At 48.3% G+C, this 26,481-nt stretch overlaps 1 protein-coding gene across 1 annotated transcript in view; it reads left to right on the top strand.

The window, feature by feature from the left end:
- Window positions 1-25,070, top strand: part of LOC135828822 (uncharacterized) — a 29,454-nt gene extending 4,384 nt beyond the window's left edge. Inside the window, exons 5-16 of the mRNA XM_065341252.1 lie at window positions 246-395; window positions 1,613-1,704; window positions 2,732-2,839; window positions 11,034-11,136; window positions 16,514-16,714; window positions 18,277-18,423; window positions 19,395-19,539; window positions 20,665-20,814; window positions 21,271-21,367; window positions 21,868-21,971; window positions 23,785-23,885; window positions 24,433-25,070. Coding sequence (XP_065197324.1) covers window positions 246-395; window positions 1,613-1,704; window positions 2,732-2,839; window positions 11,034-11,136; window positions 16,514-16,714; window positions 18,277-18,423; window positions 19,395-19,539; window positions 20,665-20,814; window positions 21,271-21,367; window positions 21,868-21,971; window positions 23,785-23,885; window positions 24,433-24,501 — 1,467 coding nt within the window. The 3' untranslated portion in view covers window positions 24,502-25,070. The remainder of the gene's footprint in view (window positions 1-245; window positions 396-1,612; window positions 1,705-2,731; window positions 2,840-11,033; window positions 11,137-16,513; window positions 16,715-18,276; window positions 18,424-19,394; window positions 19,540-20,664; window positions 20,815-21,270; window positions 21,368-21,867; window positions 21,972-23,784; window positions 23,886-24,432) is intronic.
- The last annotated feature ends 1,411 nt before the right edge of the window (window positions 25,071-26,481 follow it).

Genomic DNA, 26,481 nt, shown 5'->3' with positions numbered 1-26,481 from the left:
CCACCGCTCAAGGGACCTGAACAAAAGTGGTCTCTGTTACCAGGCGGTCTCCTTATCCAGGGTCATTTGACTGGAAGTAGCATCTCTTGGTCCTGGTGTCAGTGGTCTTCTAGCACAGGTGGTCACCTTATCCGAGTGGTCGCCTCTACAGGTTTTACTCTACTAGTATTAAGTAGTGTTCCCCTTACCTACTGTGCTCACAGAGCTGACGTATGTTCCGATCCACACACCTTTTGTGAATACAGAGCTGCTGCAGCGCTTCCGATGCGGTGGTCATCGATGGAGTGGAGGATGCGCTCGTCTTTGGGGTGCGCGGTGACAACTCGGGACCTCCGTCTGCCGACGAATTGAAGAGAGACTGGGCCAAGATCAAGGCAATGTTCCCGAATGCAACGGTCAGTAGCTGTGACTCTGAGCCATGGACTGTATCATTCTCAGGGGCGTAGTGGGTCCCCTTATATGGGGTGCACGGCCGCATATATGTAGGATGGCTTGTGTATGTCCTTTATGTGTGTCCAGGGATGAATTTACTGTCATATTTTTGCATAGCAGTTTCTGCTATACAAAATCACAATTGTGTAGCAGTCTTTGATTTTGATTAGCATTTTTCTTTGAAGGTTGGGTGTTTACCACATTATCCTTCTTGAGAGTGATGCCTGAAAGCCCATTTGCAGAAAAAACGACTGAAGCGTACATGTGCACCCAGATTGAGAGTACCTGCACCACATACACTGCACTGTATGCATGTTACTTGACAGTGCAAACTAGGCATAGATAGCCTGTATGTATCGCACTTTTCTGCGAGTCATGGTGACTTTTGAGTAGCAGTAGATCAATTTTGCATCGCAAACTGCGATGCGATACAGGATAAATTCATCCCTGGTGTCCCATATGGTGCAATGGTATGTGCAGCGATTTCCAGTCGATAGGTTGGGGGTTCGATTCCCGACGATTATGGTCACATACGTCTTTCTTCTCTTTCTCAGACTCCTCCTGACCTTTCTTTCATTCTCCTGGGTGGTTACCAACAGCAAGTGCATGCCGGAGTATGTGGTGTGATGTGTGTGCGGGAAAAAAATGAAAGAGACCGAACATTAGGGATGCACTGGCCAGAAAAGGCCACTTCATAGCTGTGTGGTGTAGACCAGGGTGAATAGTGGCGGTCAATTCTTCAGTCTTGCAAGCTGTTTAATGGTGCAATCCTAGCACATGTTCCTATGGCTTCTGCTGTAGCATTGCTGTCATCGCCTCTGGTGATGGGCGTCAAAGGATCAGTGGTCCTTCGTGGTCATTATGTGCGTGCTGGACCTAGGTCGAAATTTTTAGGGGGGTGCACGTGCCCCCGTGCTCCATACGTGCTACGTGCCTGTTTTTGTTAATCTCAATTCTGTAGGATCAAGCTTGTTGGCATAGTGTTGAAGAAGTTAGAGGTTCGTTCGGCTCCATTCTGTCTCCTCTTTTTAATACGTAGATATTCCTCCGTGCATGTGTGTGTGTGTGTGTGTGTGTGTGTGTGTGTGGGTACACATGCCCACACGTGTGTCTGTGCATGCATCATCGGCATACACACATGCCTGGCAACACACGTGTGCTGTTTGCGTGCACAACACAGGTGGTGGCTTCCGACTACGACAGCTTCGTCCGCGCCGTCTTGCCGCAAATCGACAAACTGCCAGTGTACGATCAAGAGATCGGAGACACTTGGTCAGTAGCTCTTCTCCCCTCTTTCTGTTGGTCTTCTCTCTGATGTGCGTCTGTCATTCAGTGATCCGCATCTCATGTGCTTACCAGCCATTTCTCAATACTAGCGGTCATTCGGTCATGACTTACCGTAATGTCGCGTATAAAAGCAGATGCTTTAATACGGCCGTATAAGCCGGGGTTCAAACCGTGCTTCTATTCAAAACATGTGTCTACGTCAACATCTTCAGTCTACACTGTACAGTGGACAATGTCATACATGTAGTGCGCAAGTACGTGTGCTTCTATTCAAATTGTGCTTCTGTATCACGGCGTGTTTCGAAAAATCGGCTCTATTTGAGTCTTGCTTCTATACAGGTCATGCTGTTATACGCGACACTACAGTATGTGCATTCCTTCAAGTATCCCTGAGTGCATCAGTGTATACTTTTTTTTGTTTAAAACAGTGCAAATGCGCGGAGATGAACTGCTGTTTGTGCTCTGCATGGTCGCAGTTCAAGTTTCACGCACTCTGGATGACAGGCAAAATGTTGTCTGTGTTACATCACGCACAGCATCCTGTCTCCTGTAATCGTGTGTTGCCGCTCTCGGCAATCTGGTCCATCGAGGACTCTTTCAGGCTGCCTCGACTGGCTGCCCGATCGTCAAGAAATTAGCACAGTAGTGAGCAGTTAAGGTGTATGTGCATGCTCACCTGCCGCTCAAGCAGGTGAGGATGCATGTGCACACACCCCGCACTTTACCTGCTGTGCCGCACCAAGCACTGTACGTCATAGTTTGATTCTGTGTTTCCATAGCGACTGTTGGAGTTGTATGGATCCAGTTGTCCCAAACTCTTCTCTCCATTCATTCTTGACAACCATCAATTGTCCATCACTGAAGCGAGGGTTCTTTTTTTCAATTCAAGGAGCTTCGAAGTGAAAATTCGCCCAAGCCCAATCAATATGGTACCACTAGCCCGGCCTAATGGGCATGTCGTGTTGTTGTGGTTCTTAGTCCAGTACTCTTGCTTTGCTGTTCTGGTGTTCAGGATCTATGGAGTTCCGTCGGATCCATGGAAAACTGCTGCATCGCGAGCAATAATGGCAGCAAGGTCGGCGTGCCTGGAGCAGAAGAAGTGCTCCTTTGACGATAGCGAGTAAGTCAGTGATTGGTATGCGCCTAGACACGGCTCTGTGTGTGTGTGTGTGTGTGTGTGTGTGTGTATGTGTGTATGTGTGTGTGTGTGTGTGTGTGTGTGTGTGTGTGTGTGTGTGTGTGTGTGTGTACGTACGTATGTGCATGTGTGTGTCTGCATGTGTGTGGTGTTGAATGGTGTAATCCCAGCACAAGTTGCTATGTCTAACATAGCTGTTCGCTATCATCGCTTCCGTGATGGGCATGTCTGAGTCTGAGTCTGAGTGTATGCGTGTATGTGTGTGTTGTGGTGATGACTGTACTGCTGTAAGGATGAAATAGCGCTCGCAAACCGAGTCTACAAATGCATCATGAATACTTCCTGTCATATGAGATATTCGATACAGTACAACCTGTCCTAACCGGACACCCTTGCCTTGGTGCAGCGGAAACTCTCCTGATATGACAGGACTCCACTTGATCCAGGGATGCACGTTCAATCACCAGCACGTTGGTGCATGACAGTTTGTCGGGTGAATACAGGAGTCCGTTTGGTACAGGATCCGGAAAACACAGGTTTTACCCGTACTGTATACACTGTCGCGAATGGCACCACCATTCGCGAATCCTTCTTGTACAGTACTATAGTTGTAATATATTCAGCCGCTTATGTCTATCTAACTCCCATATACTTCAAAGTAGGATCCGTGCCCCTTATGGATCCACGCCCTGTATGGATCTGCGCCCTGTATGGTTCTGTGTCCGTTATGTCTAGATTCCATTATCGGACCTATGCACGCTCGTACGTATGTTTGTACATACGTACATGTCTCACTTATAGTGCTCTAAATCTAAACATAGATAAAACCCACATTCGAGCATTCCGTAACTATTCAGCCTGTACTAGGCACTTGTTTATGGTGTCTCTTCCATGCGCGATCTTCATACGCACTGTCTGTGTCGTTGTGCTAAGAACAGTTACATTGCCACGGAAGCTAGTTACGTTACCTTCAGCATTGACTTCCGTGCACGCTGCTCTGCATACTTCACGCCTACACTTCGAATACAGAAACGTAGTTTGTAACCCCTTTACCCCCTTTTGGTGTATTCTATTTGTTGTATTGCTGCGCGCACACATTTCAGCCCGCGCGCATGCTTTGGTCGTTTGTGTATTTGGTGTATTGCTGCGCATACACATTACCACCGGCGCATACACATTACTGCCTGCGCGCACGCTTTGGTTTAGCTGTGGTATACAGCCACTTTCTTTATTCTTTCCTTTAGACCTCATGGTGGTCGCCACGTAGTTTGGTTTGTCCGCAACCAGCAATTACAGCAGTCAACAGTATACCAGTGTTCTTGTAGCCGATATGCTCTCCCAATCAAAATCAGTTTGACATTATAACGTCTCGGCTACAAACTGGTGCCGAAACCCGGGATCATGCCAGGACCTAAGTTTTCTGGTACCCTCTATTTACGTCGGAGTAAACTACGCAAGTTGAAAACCGACATCGAGAAGAGTCTCGTAGATGCTGAGGTGCTCGCTAGAGAAATCGAAACGACGACCAGTGACAGTGACGATAGTGACTCAGCGCGCGCTGTTTCCGAATATCAACAAAAGCTAAGTAATTTGTTAGAAGTTGTGCAACTAGATTTATGTGCATATGATGATGCTTGTGAAGATGTTGCTAGCGCATTAGAATCATTGGATCTGGAGGACTCTGAGGAGGACAGAATGAGTGAGATCTCGTCATACTCAGACAACTCAATCCTATGGAGCAGAACAGCTCAAACACTCAGACGATCTCTTCACCTGTCCTCGCAGAGTACTCCATCCACTCGTGTCAAGTCTGAACCTAGAACTGACGGCAGTTCTGCCACTCAATCCGATGCAATTGAACAGCAAATCAAGCAGCTAATCCAAATTAGCCAAACCACACAACAGCAAACACAGATGTTCATTGCTGCCCAAACAGCCATGGCAAATCAACAACAGCAATACATACAGCAAAGCCAGTCGACAGTTCTAACACAGAACACGCCAGGCAGCAGCACATCTCAACAGCATACCACAAACCTGCCAAAGTTGCACATCCCAAAGTTCTCTGGAGATATACTTAAGTGGTTTGAATTCAGCGACATGTTCAAAGCATCGATTGCCGCCCGTAACCTATCGGACGTGGAGAAATTCTCCTACCTAAAGAGTCTCTTAGAAGGTCCTGCCCTCGATACAATTGCAGGCTTGCCTTTGTCCAGTGCCAATTACAAGGTGGCCGAAACACTGTTATCTGATCGTTTCGGTAAAAAGCAAACATGCATAAATGCACATTACACTGCACTGCGGGATCTGCAGGCAGCCAGTAACCAGACAACATCACTTCGTGCCTTGATCGATCAGGTGGATATCCACATGCGCAGCTTGGAAGCCCTAGGAGAAAACATCACTCAGGCAATATTTATATCCATTATCACCAACAAATTGCCACGTCACACATTGGCACAGCTAGAGCTAAAGAAGGGCTCATTGGATTGGACTGTGACCAGCTTATGCACTCACCTTCGAGAGTATGTTGTAGCCCATGAAGCTGCCGACCGACAATCATCGCAGCAACGCTCCGACTCAGGTCCTTTCACCTCCAGTAGCCGAGTCAGTGACCCGATCACTTCGTCAGCCCAAGTCTTGGCAACTTCATCCACCGCCAAAAAATGTGTGTTCTGCAAAAAATCGCATTTTTCTGATGAGTGCCAAGAGTACCCTGACATCGAATCACGGAAAAAACAAGCAAAGGGCCACTGCTTTCTCTGTCTTGGCGCTGGCCATAGCACTGGTTCTTGCAAAAGCACTCGTTATTGCTATCATTGTCGAAGTTATCGACATCATCGTAGTCTCTGCCCGGACAAGTTTGGTCCAGCCGCAGGTGACGCCAGTTCACCACAATCTTCTAGGGTAGCTGCTTCACCCACTAACACACTACACACCATTACATCGGTCGCAGCACAAGACCAGCAGCAAGATGAAATTTCAACATGTACAACAGCATGTACACCTACCTCCAACACAATCATGCAAACAGCACTTGTCACACTGATCAACATGAACACATGTGATGGTACGGAACAGCAACCACTGCAAGCCCGATTACTCCTCGACACGGGTTCAAACAAATCCTTCGTGTCACAGTCCTTTCAAGAGAAAGCCAGGTTTACCGTACTTGGACAGGAGAAGCTACTGATCGGTAGTTTCGGCAGTAAGAAACGCAAATCAGTTGACAGCGATGTTGTCCGCGTCACCTTTTCCACAACTGATGGGTCATCTTTTACAATGGTTGCCAACACCCACCCACAGATCACCGCTCCTGTACGTCAGTGGCCAGTGGATTCCAAACACCTTCCCACCTTGAAAGGCCTTACTCTAGCAGAGCCTCTATCTGACGCATCACACTTACCTATCGATATTCTGATTGGTCTTGATCATTATTATGACATAGTAGGTGATCAGCATCTCCGCCTAGGCGACGGTATGATCCTTCTTCAGTCTATTGTCGGATTCATCCGCACAGGTCCAGTCTCTTGCCAGACCACTCAGCCGAGTAGTCCTTTGGTCCTCTCATGTGACGCACAGCCCGAGATTGACATCAGTCGGTTTTGGAATCTTGAAGAGATTGGCACGGTCACAACTTCCAGTAGCGACACTCAAGTCTTAGACCAGTTCCGTCAATCCGTGTCTATTGACTGTGGTCGTTACGTTGTCTCTTGGCCTTGGCGCCCGGGTCGACCGGAGCTACCTGAAAACTATCACCTAGCTTTCGGTCGTCTTCGTTCTCTCATGCATAAACTGCAGGGAAAGCCAGATGTCTTGCAGGCGTATAACAAAGTCCTTGCAGATCAACTTACCGCGGGCGTCATCGAAGACATCCCCGTCGACAAACCCAAGTGCTTTGCCATTCGGCACTATCTGCCCCATCACTGTATCGTCAAGTCTGGCCACACTACTACGAAACTTCGTGTAGTGTACGATGCTTCAGCAAGAGCTTCAACTTCCGCACCCAGCTTAAACGAGTGTCTCTATCCAGGTCCGCCGTTGCTTCCGGACTTGTGCGGTATACTTCTCCGTTTCAGAACATCGCCAGTCGCTATATGTAGCGACGTAGAAAAAGCCTTCCTCCAACTTTCACTTCAGGAATCAGACCGTGATGTGACCCGATTTCTTTGGCTACATGACACTACGAAGCCCGTGGTCACAGACAACATTCGCGTCTTTCGCTTCACTCGTGTGCCCTTTGGCATAGTCTCTAGTCCGTTTCTCTTAGCTGCAACGTTAGATCATCATCTACGTCAAGATGGCAGCGCCGATGCCATGCAAACACTTCGGAACACTTACGTGGACAACGTACTTATTGGCAAAGACAGCGTTGCAGACGGCATCACCTACTACCGTTCCGCGAAGCAGCTGTTTACTGAGGCTGGTATGAACCTCCGTGAATGGTCTTCAAACTCATCCGCGTTCCTCGATTCAGTAGACCCGTCTGATCGTGCAACTGCTACAACACAGAAATGTCTAGGTCTTCTGTGGAATCCTGCGGCTGACACCCTTGCAATCTCACCCGTCTCTGTGAGCGAACTTGTAGTGCAGACAAAGCGCCAAGTTCTTCAAGCCGTCTCCCGATGCTTCGATCCTCTCGGTATTGTTTCTCCAGTGATAGTATCTTCCAAAGTACTCCTCCAAGATATCTGGAAGCTCAACCTAGGCTGGGATGACCAGCTCCCCACGGACATACTGTGTCGTTGGTCCTGTCAGGCACAGGAGCTTGACAGTTTGGGTAACATAGCGTTCCCACGGTTCATTGGACCACTACCGCAGTCCACCACCCAGTATGAATTACATGTATTCGTCGATGCCTCTGAAGCTGCCTATGCCGCCGTTGCGTATTTACGCATGACAAACCAGTCAGAGTCGAGTGATTCCGACGCTTCGGTTCAGCTTGTATTCAGCAAGTCTCGCGTTGCACCGGTCCAAGCGGTCACCATCCCCAGACTCGAGCTGCTCGCTGCTCTCATCGGCTCGCGTATGGTCTCTTTCTTACGATCCGAATTAGCCATTGACATCGCCACGGTCGTGATGTGGAGTGACTCGTCCACAGTTCTCCACTGGATCAACTCATCTAAACGGCTGCCCACCTTCGTTCAGAACCGTGTCGATGCCATCAAATCAGTTCCCGACCTCACTATTGGATACGTCCGCTCGGCAGATAACCCTGCAGATCTCCCATCGCGTGGAGTCACAGCGTCATATCTCCAAGCCTCGTCTCTATGGTGGCATGGTCCAGAATGGCTGAAGGTCGCCTACACGGTTACAGCTTTGCCGCCCGGGGAGGGTCCTTCGCATCTATCTCAGGAAGTTCCAAATCAGGGTTCAAAAGATTCTGTGGTCCATTGCCTAGCCAACTTGTCACAAAAGAAAAAAAAATCTGATGCACATATTAACCCACCATTTGGCATTGATTACACTAGGTTTTCATCATTTAGTGCCTTAGTGCGTGTGTCTGCACTCTGCTTGCGTTTCCTGTCCAGATTACGCAAAGCCGCTGAGTCACCATCTGGTCCTGTCACTACGTCAGAAATGAACCGAGCTGAACAACTCTGGATGAAGTACATCCAAGCCACTGCATATCCCAACATAATCGTGGCACTGCAGCTCGGCACACGACACCAGCTCGTTCACCAGCTCAACCTCTACTGCGACGATGACGGTATTGTCCGCTGCCGTGGACGGTTGGAAAACGCTGATCTCCCCAACAAGGCCAGATTCCCGGTACTACTACCAGCCGGTCACCACGTAACGAATCTGATAGTCAGACGTGCCCATCAGCTTGTGATGCATGGCGGCGTAGCGCATACCCTCTCTAAACTCAGGCAACAGTATTGGGTTCCAACTGGCCGCACAGTGGTGAGTCAGGTTGTCAGAAAGTGTCTGATCTGCGTAAAGTCAGAAGGCCGCCCATTTGCCTCACCGATGTTCCCACCATTGCCGGCGGAACGAGTCACACGCTCTCTGCCCTTCACCAACACTGGTTTAGATTACTTCGGTCCTCTGTTCATCTGGACAGCTGAAGGACATCAGAAAGTATGGGTACTCCTGTTTTCATGCATGGTCACACGTGCTGTACACCTTGAAGTTGTGGAAAATATGTCCACTGAAGCTTTCCTGCTAGCCTTTAGAAGGTTCATAGCGCGACGAGGTGCCCCAGCCCTGATCATGTGCGACAATGCACCGCAGTTCATACTGGCGCACTCAGTGATCAACGAAGCCTACCAAAAGGCTGTGAATTCCGATGTGATGTCCCAGTATTGTGCATCACTATCCATTGAATGGAAATTCATTGTGCCCTACTCTCCTTGGATGGGAGGGTTCTATGAGAGAATGGTCGGTATCACGAAGAGATGTCTCCGCAAGACCCTGGGCGCACTAAAGCTACGCCTTTCCCAGCTGCAGACAGTATTGAGTGAAGTGGAGGCAGTGGTCAACTCGCGACCGTTGACCTACGTGAGCGGCGACATCGACAACGTCCTGACACCGTCGCAGTTCCTCTCCATCAGGACATCAACCGCCCACCCGCCGTTGGTACAGCCAGATGATGCCAGTGACCCTGACTATCTACCCGGCAACCAATCTGCTGCAACGGACCTCCTCGACAAATGGAAGAAGGGTGACAGGCTGCTAAATCAGTTTTGGCAGCAATGGAGAGACGACTATTTGTCAAGCTTGCGCGAACGCACCCAACGGCAACACCACCAGAGTCGCTCTTCCAAGGTCGAGCCTAGAATTCAGTCGGTAGTGCTCATTGGCGACAATGCGCCCAGAGCAACGTGGAAATTAGCACGTATCAAGAAGCTGCACGTTGGTCCCGATGGATTGGTGCGCTCTGCCACAGTTTCGACAGCCGATGGAACTGAGCTACACCGACCCCTGCAACTTCTGTATCCACTTGAGTTTGACGACGAATGTCAGCCAACCGCTTCAACTCCCGCGCTTGACACTCATCAAGATTCAACACCTGCTGCTCACCCCAGTGACCTTGAAACACCAGCTAAGCGCCCCCCTCGTGCGGCAGCAGTGCGTCAACGTCAGGCCCTTGGCCAACTCATCCAGAATGATCTTCTTTGACATCCTGGCCCCGGAGTGTCGCGAATGGCACCACCATTCGCGAATCCTTCTTGTACAGTACTATAGTTGTAATATATTCAGCCGCTTATGTCTATCTAACTCCCATATACTTCAAAGTAGGATCCGTGCCCCTTATGGATCCACGCCCTGTATGGATCTGCGCCCTGTATGGTTCTGTGTCCGTTATGTCTAGATTCCATTATCGGACCTATGCACGCTCGTACGTATGTTTGTACATACGTACATGTCTCACTTATAGTGCTCTAAATCTAAACATAGATAAAACCCACATTCGAGCATTCCGTAACTATTCAGCCTGTACTAGGCACTTGTTTATGGTGTCTCTTCCATGCGCGATCTTCATACGCACTGTCTGTGTCGTTGTGCTAAGAACAGTTACATTGCCACGGAAGCTAGTTACGTTACCTTCAGCATTGACTTCCGTGCACGCTGCTCTGCATACTTCACGCCTACACTTCGAATACAGAAACGTAGTTTGTAACCCCTTTACCCCCTTTTGGTGTATTCTATTTGTTGTATTGCTGCGCGCACACATTTCAGCCCGCGCGCATGCTTTGGTCGTTTGTGTATTTGGTGTATTGCTGCGCATACACATTACCACCGGCGCATACACATTACTGCCTGCGCGCACGCTTTGGTTTAGCTGTGGTATACAGCCACTTTCTTTATTCTTTCCTTTAGACCTCATGGTGGTCGCCACGTAGTTTGGTTTGTCCGCAACCAGCAATTACAGCAGTCAACAGTATACCAGTGTTCTTGTAGCCGATATGCTCTCCCAATCAAAATCAGTTTGACATTATAACGTCTCGGTTACATACACAGCATGTAGGTAGGTAGGTAGGTAGGTCTTTTATTCGAATTCGCAGAACCAAACGGGCGGTGTCGCCCAATTACATGGAAGCGAATGGAAACAATACATTATTGTGATGTATACCCGACTGCTGCTGCTGCTGCTGCTGCTGCTGCTGTTGCTGCTGCTGTTGCTGCTGCTGTTGCTGCTGCTGTTGCTGCTGCCACTCGCACTGCCCAGGTTCTACAACTTCTCACGTCTGCTGGTCAAGGCCGGTGAGCACACGTGGGGACTGGACGTCAAGAGCCATCTAAATGACTATACACACTGGAGCAATGAGCAGGTGAGTGTCCTCAGTCCATTCATCTAAAACTTGCACCCGGAATGTTTGGCATCTTGCACACACTCTGATTTAGAACGAGGTCAGTCTCGCTGTGAAGGAGACAACCAATCAGTGACTCTCGCCAAGGGCCTTGTCAGGGTTTAATTAATTTCACTGGTCCTTGATGCTGCAGTTGATGCAGTTGCACGCGTGTGTTCGCCTCATTGGCCTCGCTCGTTCCTCATTTCTTTTGTTCATTTGGCTTATGCGAAGACTAGCCAAGGTTGCTTGGTAATGTCAACGCGAACAAGCGTAATAATAATAGTAATAACTATACTAGTCTCGGATGGAGAGCCAATGAATAATTTGTAAGAAAGAAAAAGGACCGAGGAACTACAAGTTACGCTATAATGTGTCATAATGTCATGGCCGCGCTTCGGCGGGTTTGTGACTTGGCTTAGATCAGTCTAGTGGCTACCCAGGTAGACGACCAATATAGTCGCCATCCAAGTTGCTAGCTCACATAGAACGACAGGTTTCTAATTCCACTTGAACAGTGTTTATTTGAACCATTGCAGTACTAGATCGAAAGATCAAGTGTGTAGAGTCAAAAGACCAAAGCAGGAGAGAGTCGGAGTGACTCTCTCAGAATCGAGAGGAGTAGTGAGCTCCCCGAGAATCGAGAGGAGTAGTGGGCTCCCCGAGAATCGAGGATGAATGTTAGCAAAACAGCTCCTTATATATGCTACATTATGTGATCAAAAGTATACAGTGGCAAGAATGCGTAAGGATTATTTCTATATTACAAACAGTGGTGCAATATGTGCAATCAGCCAAACTAGAATATAGTACAAAGAATGATCAATCAATACGGGGAGCTCGCTCACCCACATTACATGAAAGAGTTACAACTATGCGTGATGTCCGAGGTTATTCGTACGGCGATCGTGCGACGGAGCCTGGAGTACGCTGACGGATGTTGCCGCAGCTAGAGCGCGCCGCCTTCGTACGGTGTCTTGATTGGGTCACCCTTCATCTTCTGCCCCGTAGGCTCTTCCCTCTCATTACCCCGTAGGGCGCTGCACGGTCAAGCCGTGACCTCTCCCAAAAAGGGATAACGGAGTCCGCAGTGCGCGAAGCACTTGCAGGACCCTTTACGTCGTACGACGCGAGAAGAGGTGCCATGCTTGCTCGTCTAACAAAGGTATCAGCTCCCTTGCAGGACTAAGCAGGGTCCCCTCAAGCTCAACAGTGTAGTGAGTACAATGCTGACGACTTGTACTGAAGGTGTAGCCGCCGTACGACAACACTTGTGACTCGAGGCCACGAGTTGTAAGCCATGATTGCTCAACTAACGAAAGTGCCAAATCCTTCGTAGGACTAATCATGGTTCTTACAGAACTCTAGAATATTTCGGAGCCCAGCTTTTGGCTGCTGAACTCAATGCATGGTCGCTTTCACGACGAGTCTGATCCGGGTCATGACAATTCCCCGGCCTCTCAAGAATCACGTCCCCGTGATCTCAAAGGCTAACGTTAAAGTCAGCGAGTCGTGACGGTAACCGCCCAGCTCTCGTTGGCCAAGCCAACTGGTTCTGCACCGTAACAGGTACGGGCATAGAGTACGAAATGTGGCTCCACAGGCGGGACATTTCCATCAAAAAAATTCCAACTTCAAAATGAAACTGGTACTGCTCCACTATCGTAGAGATGAGCCTGGTGCTGATGATCAACACGCAGCTTGTCATGTACAACTAAATGCACGTTGCAAATCTTCACGCAAAGCGTATACGTATGACAGTTCGCCATTTCGTGTCATCTCAGATGAATGTAGACCATAGGCCATAACGTGTGGTCGACACACCCTTCTACCAAGTAGGTATCCGGTTCAGTACAAAAACTGCTGCAGAGCTCCAGGAGCCATTTCATAGATTTGGTGGTATCCAACGAATCGGTTCCACCCACACTCCACCCATTACAAAAGACCTTGGCGACCTCGCCAAGACTCCACGGTAGGTTCATTGCTGCCAGCAAGGACAGACACAATGGCATACGCCTAGTAGCCTGTGCAACAGGACCACGATCACGTGTCTCAATTTTGTAGTGTAGCACCGAAGTGCGATCAAGCTCAGATGGGTTCAAAGCGAACGCATCTCGATACCGAAGCACTAAGGCTTGCAAGCAGTGGATCTCCTCGCAGGAGATACCAGATTGTCCCAGAGATGTCTCATTACCATCTCTTCTGACCCCCACTTCCGTGTGTTCCAGGTCCGAGTCCAGCTCGTCCACACACCTAGGCTCCAGGATCGAGTCCAGCTCGTCCAACCTACAGGCTCCAGGGTCGAGTTCGTCCTCGCCCAACCTCAAAGGTTCCATGGATGAGTTCGTCCTCATCCAACCTTTCCGGGGGTCCACAACCGGACATCTTGCGCCAATGCGCAACTGCTTCCAGACCCCGAGAGAGTCCTCCGTCTCAGCTATTTGAACTGATTCCTCTCCCTGGCCATCAGCCAGAGTGTCTTCGGTCACGATGCTCATGACCTCAGATATTGGTTCTAACCGACCAATCTGCATTGCCCTCTCTAGAGCCACTGCCTCGTCAGAGTAATTCAACACCCGTACGGGAACACCATCCACCGTAGGGCTCACTAGCGCATGCGCCATCATGACATCATTCATTCCTTGAAAACACCCATCAGGTATCGTCAAGGCACAGGTCGGCAACCCTTCCGACGTGTCTAGCACGGCGTTAACCGTCACCTCCGAAAAGGGAGTATCACTTCACGCCTCCGCAAGCGAAGAACGTGCTCTCGTTTGCCGTCACCATCATGGTTTGGCGGAACGACGTCAGCTTTAGAAGCTTTAAAATGCAGTGCTCCACCACCCGAAGTGATCTCGCAAGGAATTGGGACAGCACCTCGCGTCCAATGTCAGAACCAGTAACCAACATCATACTTAGTACGTGACGAAACACCACAGGGTGCGGACGTCGCGACATATCCGACACCAAACAGGCATCGTCCAACACAGAAATGCTGGTTTCAGGTGGGCATCAGCTCACTAGTGATTTCCATCACACTCCAATCAAAACATTTGAGATCCGCATCAGCGAACTCAAATCAGCAGTTGTTCAAGCTCTCTGCAGAACTTGTTACTGTAGCATCGTTTCAGCCAGCATCTCAACTGGTGCGCCCAGTTTCAAAATCTGGCTTCGTGACTCCGTCACACGACAAGGACATAGTCCTCTTGACTGTTTTTGAACCGTCAAAGTTCAAAAGAACAGCAACACTCCTCAACTGCAGCTGAAGTTGAGGGCAACGTAGAAGCTAAGCTTCATGCAGTCATCGATCCTGCCACTGCAAGACGACTCTAAAAGTCTAAAAGCATTTCGCTTCTCGAGCAGTTTCTGTGCAAGCGCTGACAAACAGCAGAGTTTCCTCATTGCACGTCCTTGCAAGAACCTCCGTGGGTTCGAACAATGCGCCGTCTACACCGCAAATCGAGTGCAGCTGACACATATCTCAGACCAACAAGTGGTGCGGGAGTCGAAACTCTCGTCGGCGGCATGACCGACTTTCGCCAGGTCTTCCGGAAAAAAAAAGTTGGCACGCCAACTAGTAGCAACAGCTACAAAACAGAACGAGTTCACGTTCCATGTGCACGCACTCAGACAGAGTGTTCAACTGAACGGACCAAGGCCAGAACAGAACAAACAGTTCGCTGCCGAATCCACTTGAGAACTGCATGCAGCCTCGTGAAATCGACATCAAATTCACACCTCTGCGTGCTCGAGTAAACAAGAGCTCAGAGTTCAGCATGGACCAGTGCACACCGAGTTACGACTACTCTGCCGGAGCAACAGCAAGACGCAACTTGGATCCTGGTCACAGCCCCAAATGTCATGGCCGCGCTTCGGCGGGTTTGTGACTTGGCTTAGATCAGTCTAGTGGCTACCCAGGTAGACGACCAATATAGTCGCCATCCAAGTTGCTAGCTCACATAGAACGACAGGTTTCTAATTCCACTTGAACAGTGTTTATTTGAACCATTGCAGTACTAGATCGAAAGATCAAGTGTGTAGAGTCAAAAGACCAAAGCAGGAGAGAGTCGGAGTGACTCTCTCAGAATCGAGAGGAGTAGTGAGCTCCCCGAGAATCGAGAGGAGTAGTGGGCTCCCCGAGAATCGAGGATGAATGTTAGCAAAACAGCTCCTTATATATGCTACATTATGTGATCAAAAGTATACAGTGGCAAGAATGCGTAAGGATTATTTCTATATTACAAACAGTGGTGCAATATGTGCAATCAGCCAAACTAGAATATAGTACAAAGAATGATCAATCAATACGGGGAGCTCGCTCACCCACATTACATGAAAGAGTTACAACTATGCGTGATGTCCGAGGTTATTCGTACGGCGATCGTGCGACGGAGCCTGGAGTACGCTGACGGATGTTGCCGCAGCTAGAGCGCGCCGCCTTCGTACGGTGTCTTGATTGGGTCACCCTTCATCTTCTGCCCCGTAGGCTCTTCCCTCTCATTACCCCGTAGGGCGCTGCACGGTCAAGCCGTGACCTCTCCCAAAAAGGGATAACGGAGTCCGCAGTGCGCGAAGCACTTGCAGGACCCTTTACGTCGTACGACGCGAGAAGAGGTGCCATGCTTGCTCGTCTAACAAAGGTATCAGCTCCCTTGCAGGACTAAGCAGGGTCCCCTCAAGCTCAACAGTGTAGTGAGTACAATGCTGACGACTTGTACTGAAGGTGTAGCCGCCGTACGACAACACTTGTGACTCGAGGCCACGAGTTGTAAGCCATGATTGCTCAACTAACGAAAGTGCCAAATCCTTCGTAGGACTAATCATGGTTCTTACAGAACTCTAGAATATTTCGGAGCCCAGCTTTTGGCTGCTGAACTCAATGCATGGTCGCTTTCACGACGAGTCTGATCCGGGTCATGACAACAATGTTATCGCATGAGCTGATTGTTTAGTAACTGATGGCGTTAGTGTACATAATAGCGTAACTTGTAGTTCCTTGGTCCTTTTTCTTTCTTATGAATAATAATAGTCCTTGACGATGCGTTCAGGACATTGGATTTGCAGTTTTTGAGTTGTCGGTGCTGGAGGGACTATTTAGGAGGAATGGACAGTCAGATTGGAGTTATTTCCTAAGCAAGTAAATTTCTGTGGCTGATCAAGAGTGACCCCCAAGACCGGGGAGGGGGAGCCCATGGTAATACAAAAAATGGAATGGGTGGGTGTATGTGTAGAGCAGAAGAGAGCGGGGGAAGGGGGCGGGGGGGGGGGGGGGGGGGCTGTGCCCCTGGGCAAGGCATGAATGCACGTGTCATCATTTTCTGATTAAAAATCACATTCATTATGTGTATTTCCCATACAGTTCCACAGTGTCCAAGGCTCGGCGAAATACCTGGGCATGGTCAATGGCTGGCAGGAGCAGCGCGACTGGGCCATCAACTATGCAGTGGACGCAATGCACGAGCAGCATCCTCTCCGAGTCGACATTGAAGCTGCGCTCGACCGCATCCAGGCTGACATGCCCAGTCTGACTGGATATACCCAGGTCACAGATGTATCACAGGTACGGCCTAGGATCTTGGACTGTAAAAGCAGAAATTTTCGGTGGTGTTTCATCTTCGGTAACTTCGGTGCCGGAATTTTTTACAAAAAAATAAAGCGCAACAAAAATGTTGGCATAGTACTAGCACAAATACCTGGAAAGCGGGTTTACCGAAAATTTCCCTGCACCAAACCGCCAATTTTGGAAAAATATCGAAAACATAACACCACCGAAAATTTCTGCTTTTGCAGTAACTCATTTGTAAAAAGCAGAAATTTTCACTGGTGTTTCATTTTCGGTAACTTCGGTGCCGAACATTTTACCGAAAATAAACCCGCACCGAAATTTCGGTATAGTACTACAGTGAAACCTGGTTTTAAAAGAAGAACACTGATAAGACAAACTTTCGCTTTAGAAGAACTAGCATTCATAACTTTATTGCAGAAAACACTGCGTATTCAATGGGTATAAAAATTAATATGGATAAGAAGAACTCCCGTTATTGCAAACAAATACCACCGGTCCCTCGGTGTTCGTCCTAAAGAGGTTTAATGATAGCTTGCATAGACCTCGGTCCTACCGGTAGGACCTACCGGTAGGACCATCATACACAGACATGCTGCATGGCCTCTGTTCTAACATTGACCTAAAACCTGACCCTAAACTGTTGCTCAGGGGCTAATGAAGGAGTCCACAAATTTTAGACGTGATCGCACAAGGCATAGTACGAAATTCCATGGTAACAGCAAATGGTAACCATGGAAACGGTGTATGGAATTATGCATTCCACTGCCTTGGCTGACGAAAAAAACATTAGTACCTCACCACAATTGATGTCTCATGGTCAAAATTCACTTTGGACAGAGTTGCTAGCGTTCCGACAGGAGTATGTGCGGCCATTTTGACAATTGATAAAATTGCGCGTATGCAATGCACTGGACATAGTCTTGCATTTTGCGCCATTACTTTGCCTGACAAAACCTCATCTCAACAATTGTTTCAAGAAATTTCTCAGCCAAAAGCACTTTTGCAGCGCGATTTCTTGGGTCCTACCGGTAGGACGGCATGCAAGCTATCATTAGTACACTTACCTGGAAAGCGGGTTTACCGAAAATTTCAATCCACCAAACCGCCGATTTTGGAGAATATCGAAAACATACTGTGACACCACCGAAAATTTCTGCTTTTGCAGTAACTCATTTGATGGTGTATGACAGGACGGCATAGTCATTCTCTGCTGTTTTTAGGAATGTTCAATGTTCTTGGTTGAGAGGGTAAAGAGTGCTTTGTGTTCTTTGCATTTTTTTAGTTTCCTACCTCCATGTGTGCAGAGCGCTGAAACATTTAGCCATCACCTTGCATAGGAAGCTTACAGACTAATCTTGGGTCACCCTATTTTGAAATAGTGGTGGCGACCTCCGCAATAATTTGATAAGGAAGTCGCTTGCTCTCAGCCTGGAGCTCGTGCTTTTCCTGCCTGCTGACTTCAGGGCAAGTGTCAAGTCAGTCGGCTCCTTGGAGCTCCAGGGTGGGAGCAAAAAACTTCCTCGCTCTATCTTGGGTCACTCTATTTGCTGCTGCAGGTGTTCAAAGTCGGGACAGTTGAGATAGGCTTCTCCAAGCAACCGGCCGGTATAAACCATCTCATGACGGGCGGTGTACAGCTGGCATCCGATAGCAACATCCTGTCAGCCTTCCTCTACCAGTCCTTCGACGAACAAGATTATCAGGTGAGATTAGAACAGTCGACTCCTGATATGACGAACACCATTGTGCGGGAGAACTAGTTCTTTATAGCCGAAGTTCAGCCGAAATGCACTCACACCAAACAAGCAACACGTCCCGACTGGCATGTGGCCCATGACTGTGTGATTGGACTTGCTTTACACGCACCCCTACAGAATGCAGTTCATAATATAAACGAAAACTGTTCGCTATAACGGATCTATTTTCAAGTATACTTTGTATGGGTTCAAAGTCACTTTCAACAGGGACATGGGCACTGGTTCGCTATATCACGAAATTTCCTATATGCAAGTTCATTATAAGTGGAGTCGACTGTAATTACTCTAGACCCTAGTCAAGAAGGGATGATTGGAAGCAACTTTGATTGAGGCCGGGTAGAGGAGGGAGTTCTGCTTCCCAGACTTTCCGGTACATACGCTGTTGCACAGAGATTTGTTTCCTTGCAAGAGACGGGTTTCTTCTCGGATACAAACCACTCTGCAGGAGCCAATTCGCGTCCACCAATGAATATAGACACAGTAGAACTCTGATAAGACGCATCCCCATGGCAACGGGAAAGAGTACTGCAAGTCTACAAATGTTCGGCCCTTTCAAATTTCAGCCTCCCAGAGTTAAACCCATTTCTGGAGCATCACATTTTCGGCCTGTACTGCTGCCACCTGTATACACTGTCACACTGAACATTGCAAAACAAAATTTTGGCCGCTACAAATTTTCGGCCAAACATGACCAGGCCGAAAATAGTCGAAAATAAATATACGCTGAATATTTGAAGACTTACAATACTTAGTATGTCCAAGGTACTTCTTATCATGCCTAGCTCACTTCGGTGTGTATCAATACACCCTTACTAAACCAGAGCTAGAATTATCAGAGTACGTACTACATGCAGAGTTGCACTGCAACAGCTAAAACCTCAGATTCACCATTGTATACTCCCTTCCTTGTCTTCCAGGTGTTTATGGAGGAGTATCTGCGTATATACAAGAAGGGTGGTTGGATGGACCTGGACTTTGGCAAGCCAGGCCTGGATAATGTCACTGGAGGCAGCTCACATCAGGAAGTCTACGCTAGCATGCAGTCGTTGTGGATGAAAGACTGTGAGAGCACTGCAGTGTACTTGTGAATGTACTGATGTGTGTGTGTCTGGGGTGTGTGTGTGTGTGTGTGTGTGTGTGTGTGTGTGTGTGTGTGTGTGTGTGTGTGTGTGTGTGTGTGTGTGTGTATGTATGTGTGTGTGTGTGTGTATGTGTGTGTGTGTGTCCCATATGGTGCAGTGGTATGTGCAGCGATTTCCAATCAATAGGTTGCGGGTTCGATTCCCGACGATTATGGTCACACGCGTCTTTCTTCTCTTTCTCAGACTCCTCCTGACTTTTCTTTCATTCTCCTGGGTGGTTACCAACAGCCAGTGCATGCCGGAGTATGTGGTGTGATGTGTGTGCGGAAAAAATATGAAAAGTAGGGATCCACTGGTCAGAAAAAGCCACTTCATAGCTGTGTGGTGTAGACCAGATTGAATAGTGGCAGTCAATTCTTCAGCGTTGCAAGCTGTTGAATGGTGCAGTCCCAGCACAAGCTACTATGGCTTCTGCTGTAGCATCGCTATCATCGCCTCCGGCGATGGGCGTCCAATGGTCCAATGGTCCAATGGTGTGTGTGTGTGTGTGTTTGCGTGTTTGCATGTCTGTCCACGGCCTGTGGATATACACCTGCATGCCGAAGTAGCAGCTAACGCATCTGTATTCGGTCATGAATTTGGGTGTGGGCGTTGCTGATGGTAATTTTGACACTCTTGAGATCTTTTCGGACAGGATCGATCCAACGCATAGGGGGGCGTCCGCGAGGCTTCTTGATGTCAGAGGTGTCAGTGGGGAACATGCATACATGTACGTGCACTTTTGTATGTGCTTAGATGTGTGTGTATGAATGGAACCTCTGTGTTGAGCTGCTATGGCAATATCTCGGTAGCCATCCATATAATTATGACTTGCATGCACAGACATTGTCCTGTTCTGCCGTGCTGCATTCTCTCTCTCTCTCTCTCTCTCTCTCTCTCTCTCTCTCTCTCTCTCTCTCTCTCTCTCTCTCTCTCTCTCCCCCCCCCCCCTCTCTCTCTCTCTCTCTCTCTCTCTCTCCCCCCCCCTCTCTCTCTCTCTCTCTCTCTCTCTCTCTCTCTCTCTCTCTCTCTCTCTCTCTCTCTCATTCTCTCTGTCTGTTGACAGCTAGCTTTGTTGTGGAGGTCAGCTTCCCGGCCATGTTGGTCAGTAACTATGGAGCACCTGAACGTGCCTATCTCAACATCACTATTAGCCCAGGTACTGGCGTTGATATTCGCATGACGTTTGTGAACAAGACCGCCACTCGCATACCAGGTGGGTGCTACACAACTTCAGTATCGTATCTCCAAAGTCGTAAAATATCTATGTTGCGGGTTAAAACGATAAGAGGATGAAAAAATGTTTGAACTTATTGTTTTAGCTAGCTCTGCCTTTCGGTATTGCGCAGTCTATTGGACATATATACTCTGATAAGTTGTGATAACACACAGGCCCGCCGTGTGCGGAAGTTGTCCGAAGCACGGGTGCTGCTGTTACTACTGCTGCTGTTGCTGTTGCTGCTGCTGGTGGTGCTGCTGGTGGTGGTGGTGGTGCTGCTGCTGGTGGTGGTGGTGCTGCTGCTGCTGCTGGTGCTGCTACTGTTGCTTCTGCTGGTGGTGGTGGTGCTGCTGCTGCTACTGCTACTGTTGTTGCTGCTGTTGCTAATGCTGCTGCCCTTGCATTACGTACCAATATCCTGCCTGCCTGGTTTCTGTGTGTGCTACTGTTCAGAGTCCATGTCTCTGCAATTCAACCCGGTGGTGACAAACTCTTCAACAATGATGATGGAGAAAGTGGGCCAGCAGATATCTGTGCTGGATATAATGAAGTGAGAAGTCATCCTATGATTCTGCCTGTATTGCATTCAGCACACATGACCGCATCTGATCATTCCTCACTTTTATAATTTGGAGTAAACTGATTGGTTTACAGTAACAGACCAAGAAGAGTAAAAGAGGTTTTCTTTGAAAAATCGTTGCTGTAAGGCCTATGTACGTATGCACACATCAGTTTGCACACATACATGTGATAATTCAGACGGCACACATACTCGTATGTAACGAGGAATCTAAGAAAATGAAGGTGTCACCTGCAGTGCATGCAGTTGCACAGGAACACAAATGTCTCCTTTCACCCGCTCATGTACGTTGTCATCTTCCCTTCTCTCCCCTTCTCTTGTCTTGTCTTCTCTTTCCTTCTTCCCTTCCTCTATCCATTTTCTTCTCCACTTTTCTCTTCTCGTGTCTCTTCCCTATGATGTCCTTCACCCTGTTCTACCTGTCCTTCACCCTGTGTTCTCTCTGTCCTTCTCTCTCTTGTTCTCCACAGCAATGGCAGCAAGCATCTGCACGCCGTGGGGACTGGCGGCATGAGCTACACCTCTAACCCGGGCTTCACCGTCAGCTCGGCACACGTGGCTGTCGTATGTGTCGGTAAGCAACACGCTCTTCTAGACTTGCAGTGCTGGGCCCACTTTTCAATCTACTCCACCACATGTTTGGCCAACTCCGATTCTGATGAGCTCTGAAGGAATTGACAGTGGTCTAGGGAGAGAGGTTATCATTAATTGGAATTACTGTTAAGCCTCTTTAGGGCATACTCCAAGACACGATGGTGTTTTTTTTGCAATAACAGGAGTTCTTCCGTCTTGTCTATATTGTATACCCAGTCAATACACAGTTGTTTATCCTATCGAGTTCTTCTAAAGCGACAGTTTGTCTTGTCAGTGTTCCTCTCAATTAAGTTTCACAGCAGTCTTTCTTCTGGCAGTGGCGTGCCAGTCATGCGTGTTGATCTACAGCCTGCTGGTCTACAGCCTGCTCGAGTCTACCACAGCATCATGTTGTACTCCAAGGGGTTACAGACAAAACCAGTGGGTGCTTCATTACAGCGACGTCGGACGCGCTATGATCACTTCAGTATTGCCCATACCTCTACTTGCCCTAGGTGGCCGTGAGTCCATAAAACGACCTGATATGGGCTCTAAATTTCGAAATGTTGCAGTGGAGCCCCCCCCCCCCCCCCCCACACACACCACCGCACACACATGAGTGACGTGTACTTCAAATGGCTGACCGTGCCATTGTGAAGTACCTTCCAACGCCCCTGTGTAAGGGGCCATCCGTAATTATCGATCTTTTTCACGAAACGAAAAAGTTTCGTTTATGGGTGGGTGGGTAGCGACCGGTTTCGTTTTGAAAAAACATCGAAAGCGGAAAAATCAACGCTCACTGCATCAGTGCATGCATTGATGCATGCATACATAATCATTGTGTACATCGAAGTAGATCGACAGACAGTACACTCTACGTCGCGCGGCCAAGCAAGTGCTGCATGGATGCACTGATACCACTCTGTACTCCGTGCAGTGAGTTCCTTTCGTCCTTGGATGACTTCTCCGACGAGGACCTAGCAGTCATCATGGTCATCATGGTCATTCACTCTGGGACCGACGACGGATAGATAAATACTTCGTTCCAGCCGCCGATGCAAGAGAATTTCAAATTACGGAGCGGGGCGCACGCCAAGTAAATTCTCACGCAAAGATGGGGAGCGCCAGCCGCTGAAGACGATGTCGTCGTAATGTACCTGGAAGAATCTGATCGTGCTTATGCTGGGGAAGCCATGGAGAGTGATCCCCGTGTCGACAGTCTTCCGGAGACGGAAAATTAGGCCATCGACTTTCTACGTACCTGATTGACGGCAGCGCAGCGCGGCGTGCGTGCGACCTTACGGAGCTTTCCGACAGCGATTCTGGGGCGATGCATGCTGCTCTCATTTGCGAGCGAGGCACGACCACTGAAGTCTGTGATAGCTATGGCGTTTGTTTCCGCTCCGAAGTCGACTTGTTTTGGCAGTATCATGTCAATGTCGGGACTCTGACGATTTGCAAGTGTACAATTCCCGTGTTTAGACGTAGAGGTGCCAGCAGCGTATGTGTGTGGTAGGTGAAAAATAAATGTGTCCATGGTCAAGAAGTAGTACCAGACTTCCAAGAAAACATAACTAACGTTGTTACTTACTTGCACAATCACACAAAATGTGGCCTCGCTGTGTTGTAACAGCCAATCAAGATCATTTTCTGCACAAAGTCTCAAGTCAATTAATTTTTTCGTTTCAGGGTGGGGGTGGGTCATAACTAAACTTTTTCGTTTCGTGAAAAAGATCGATAATTACGGATGGCCCCTAAGCATGCCTGTGTGCTAGGCTAACCATTCACTTTCTCCTTCCATGCACTGCTTTCAGGTAAGCCGACACCATTTCCTGTTCCCATGGAAACACCCAGTGCGGCCGACGGATTCGCTTTCAATATCGTGAACAACATCTGGGGCACAAATTACATTATGGTGAGTTGTATTGTGCTGCTATGGTAGCCATTCAAATTACATTGTGGTGAATTGTATTTGCTGCTGTGGTGAACATTCATGTCTGATCGTTGTGCGTGTTTTCTTTTTATTGTGTGTTTTGTTTGTCATTTTTTATGAAAGTACATATATTATGCCTATATAGAATGGATGAGAACAATAACAACAACAATAGCAACAGCAAGAGAACATAGGGGACTACAAAGGGTGTGTAGGTGCTATAAAAGGCTGTTCCTTGTTACCATCACCTTGCCATAGCTGTGGGGAAGATTATCTACAGAACTGGCCAAAGAAATCCAACCTCATGAATAAAAATAGCATTGTCGGATGCTACGCAGCCGTAGTGACTACACATACTGGTCTGTGCACTCTAACGCGGCACTACTCTATCCATGAGGTTGGATTTCTCTGGCCAGCATGGTAGATAGTGCAATGTGTGTGCATGTGTGCGTTGGTGTGTGTCTATGTCTGTGTCTGTGTGTCCATGCATCGGTTGCGCCGGTATACGTGTATGTGTATGTGTATACAGTGGTACCCATATAAGGATGAGGACAAGTCGTTCAACTTTGACTTCCACATCAACCTTCCGCATGCCTAGCTAGCTCTGCGGACTCTGAAGCATATACTGTACCCACTGAATCAACGAAGGCCATGGACTAGCGTGTTCATTGACGAAAAGCTGATCATGGAGACCACGTTATAGGACACACCAGCAGGACAAGGACAAGCAATACACACAATAGCAGAAGTTGGACTTGATGCAGAATCCTGCTCTCTCCCCCACCCCTCTCTCTCTCTCTCTCTCTCTCTCTCTCTCTCTCTCTCTCTCTCTCTCTTTCTCTCTCTCTCTCTTCCTTTGCCGATGGATTGTGAAAACTCAGTCTATACCTTATCAATACTCTAGCTCAGCCGGCATGTTCATTCATCCTACTCTCCGGCTTTCACTATGATGTAGATAATTATAGATGTGAAGACAGGGTTGATTTGAAAATATTGTATTCCACGAATCATGACTGGCTTTTCACTCCTTCTATTACTTTCAAATATGGATACATGTAATACATTCAAATAACGGATATGCCTTCAGTGTGTGTTGTTACTGGTTAACCACAACACACACTGAAAGGTTTAAACAAATTCGAAATGCAAATTGTAGCTTTCACCTCAGCGTTCAGCGGATATTATGATGAGTGAATTCTATGCTTCTTCTCTCTGGGCCTGGGAAGGTTTCCGCGGCTTGGAGCGCTGCATGCCGATGATGAAAAACGCGTATTATACGCAAGTCATCACGCGCATTGCAAGCAGTAGCACCCGGCCGGGGGAACAACGATTAGATGCCAGAGCTGCAGCCTTTAGATCTACGCCAACTTGCGGCAAGACCCACTTACAAGTACATTGTACACATTGTACATGTAGTCCGACTTCAATCGACCCGCACTCAGTTCCGCACCTCCGGCCACACCTCACAGATGCACACCTCCTCTACAGGCTCTAGGCTAGCGCCGTCACCATTGCCACTCTAACACTCTTCTTCACACTCAGTTCACGTATGTGTGAACTTTACCATAGTCACTTTGAAGTAACTAATTACTTACTTCCTATGGTTGAGTTAAGTTCGCACTAAGTAAGTCAAGTAAAGAAGTTCGCAACACCGCGTTACCACAACAAATAACGGGTGTGCTGAAACACAACAGCTTAGAGAAGTTTTCGCGCGTGCCAGGCCACCATCATGCCTGACTTTACATACCACCGAGGTAGTAGATGCAGCGCCTACAGTGTAGTAAGTAAGCTCACCATAACCATGATACCAACCGATGGCATCGATGCAGAGGTCTTCAGACTAAGCCAAGGTCAGTATCTGTATCAGAAGAAGTAACAGTTAGTTCTGGCGTCGAGCAAGCCGCTCTTGAAGGCTCAGTCTCAGAACAAGGAGAACTCAGGCCCGGGATAGAGGTGAGCAGAACTAACTTCAGACCCATTGTCCCATTGATGATTGATGTTTCAGTTAGGCTGCATACCGCACGCTAATGCTTCACGTCATGCCCCAAGCATATTAGCTAACCTGGCCCCTCCTGCCTGTGGCAAATGCTGGACTGCTTTGATAAAAACTAGATAATTTCTCAGCGGTGATATGATACTTGATAGCCAGTCCTACCGGTTTACCCCCAGGCCACGGCCCAGTGGACCGACTGGACTGACAGTCGGTGTCAGTGTGTGCGATCAGTGTCTCCATCAGCTGCATGCGTAGACCTACTCAACTGCCGACCAGGATAACTGACCGTGAGTGACACCGCGTCAACCCGGAGGATTTGGACCCGGATTTGCATCAACTGCCAACTGGTGCGTCGACCGTACCTGCACTTGCCGCTCTACATAATGCTACGACTCCGAGTATTCAAGTACAGTATTATCATTATTATTACAGTAGTGCTCATCAATAGCGGAATGAAAGGGAAAAGTCTGAATTGAAGACGCAATAGATTGTTACGACCAGAACTAAAATACTTGAACCAGTCCAGGGACTTTGGCTATAGCCAGTAGTCATGTATGCTTGTGATGACGGTAATAACCACACGCT

The sequence above is a fragment of the Sycon ciliatum genome, chromosome 12 (genome assembly GCF_964019385.1).
Source record: "Sycon ciliatum chromosome 12, ocSycCili1.1, whole genome shotgun sequence".
NCBI classification, from domain to species: Eukaryota; Metazoa; Porifera; class Calcarea; order Leucosolenida; family Sycettidae; genus Sycon; species Sycon ciliatum.
Note: the sequence above shows the minus strand (reverse complement) of the source record. Positions and strands in the feature narration are given on the sequence as shown.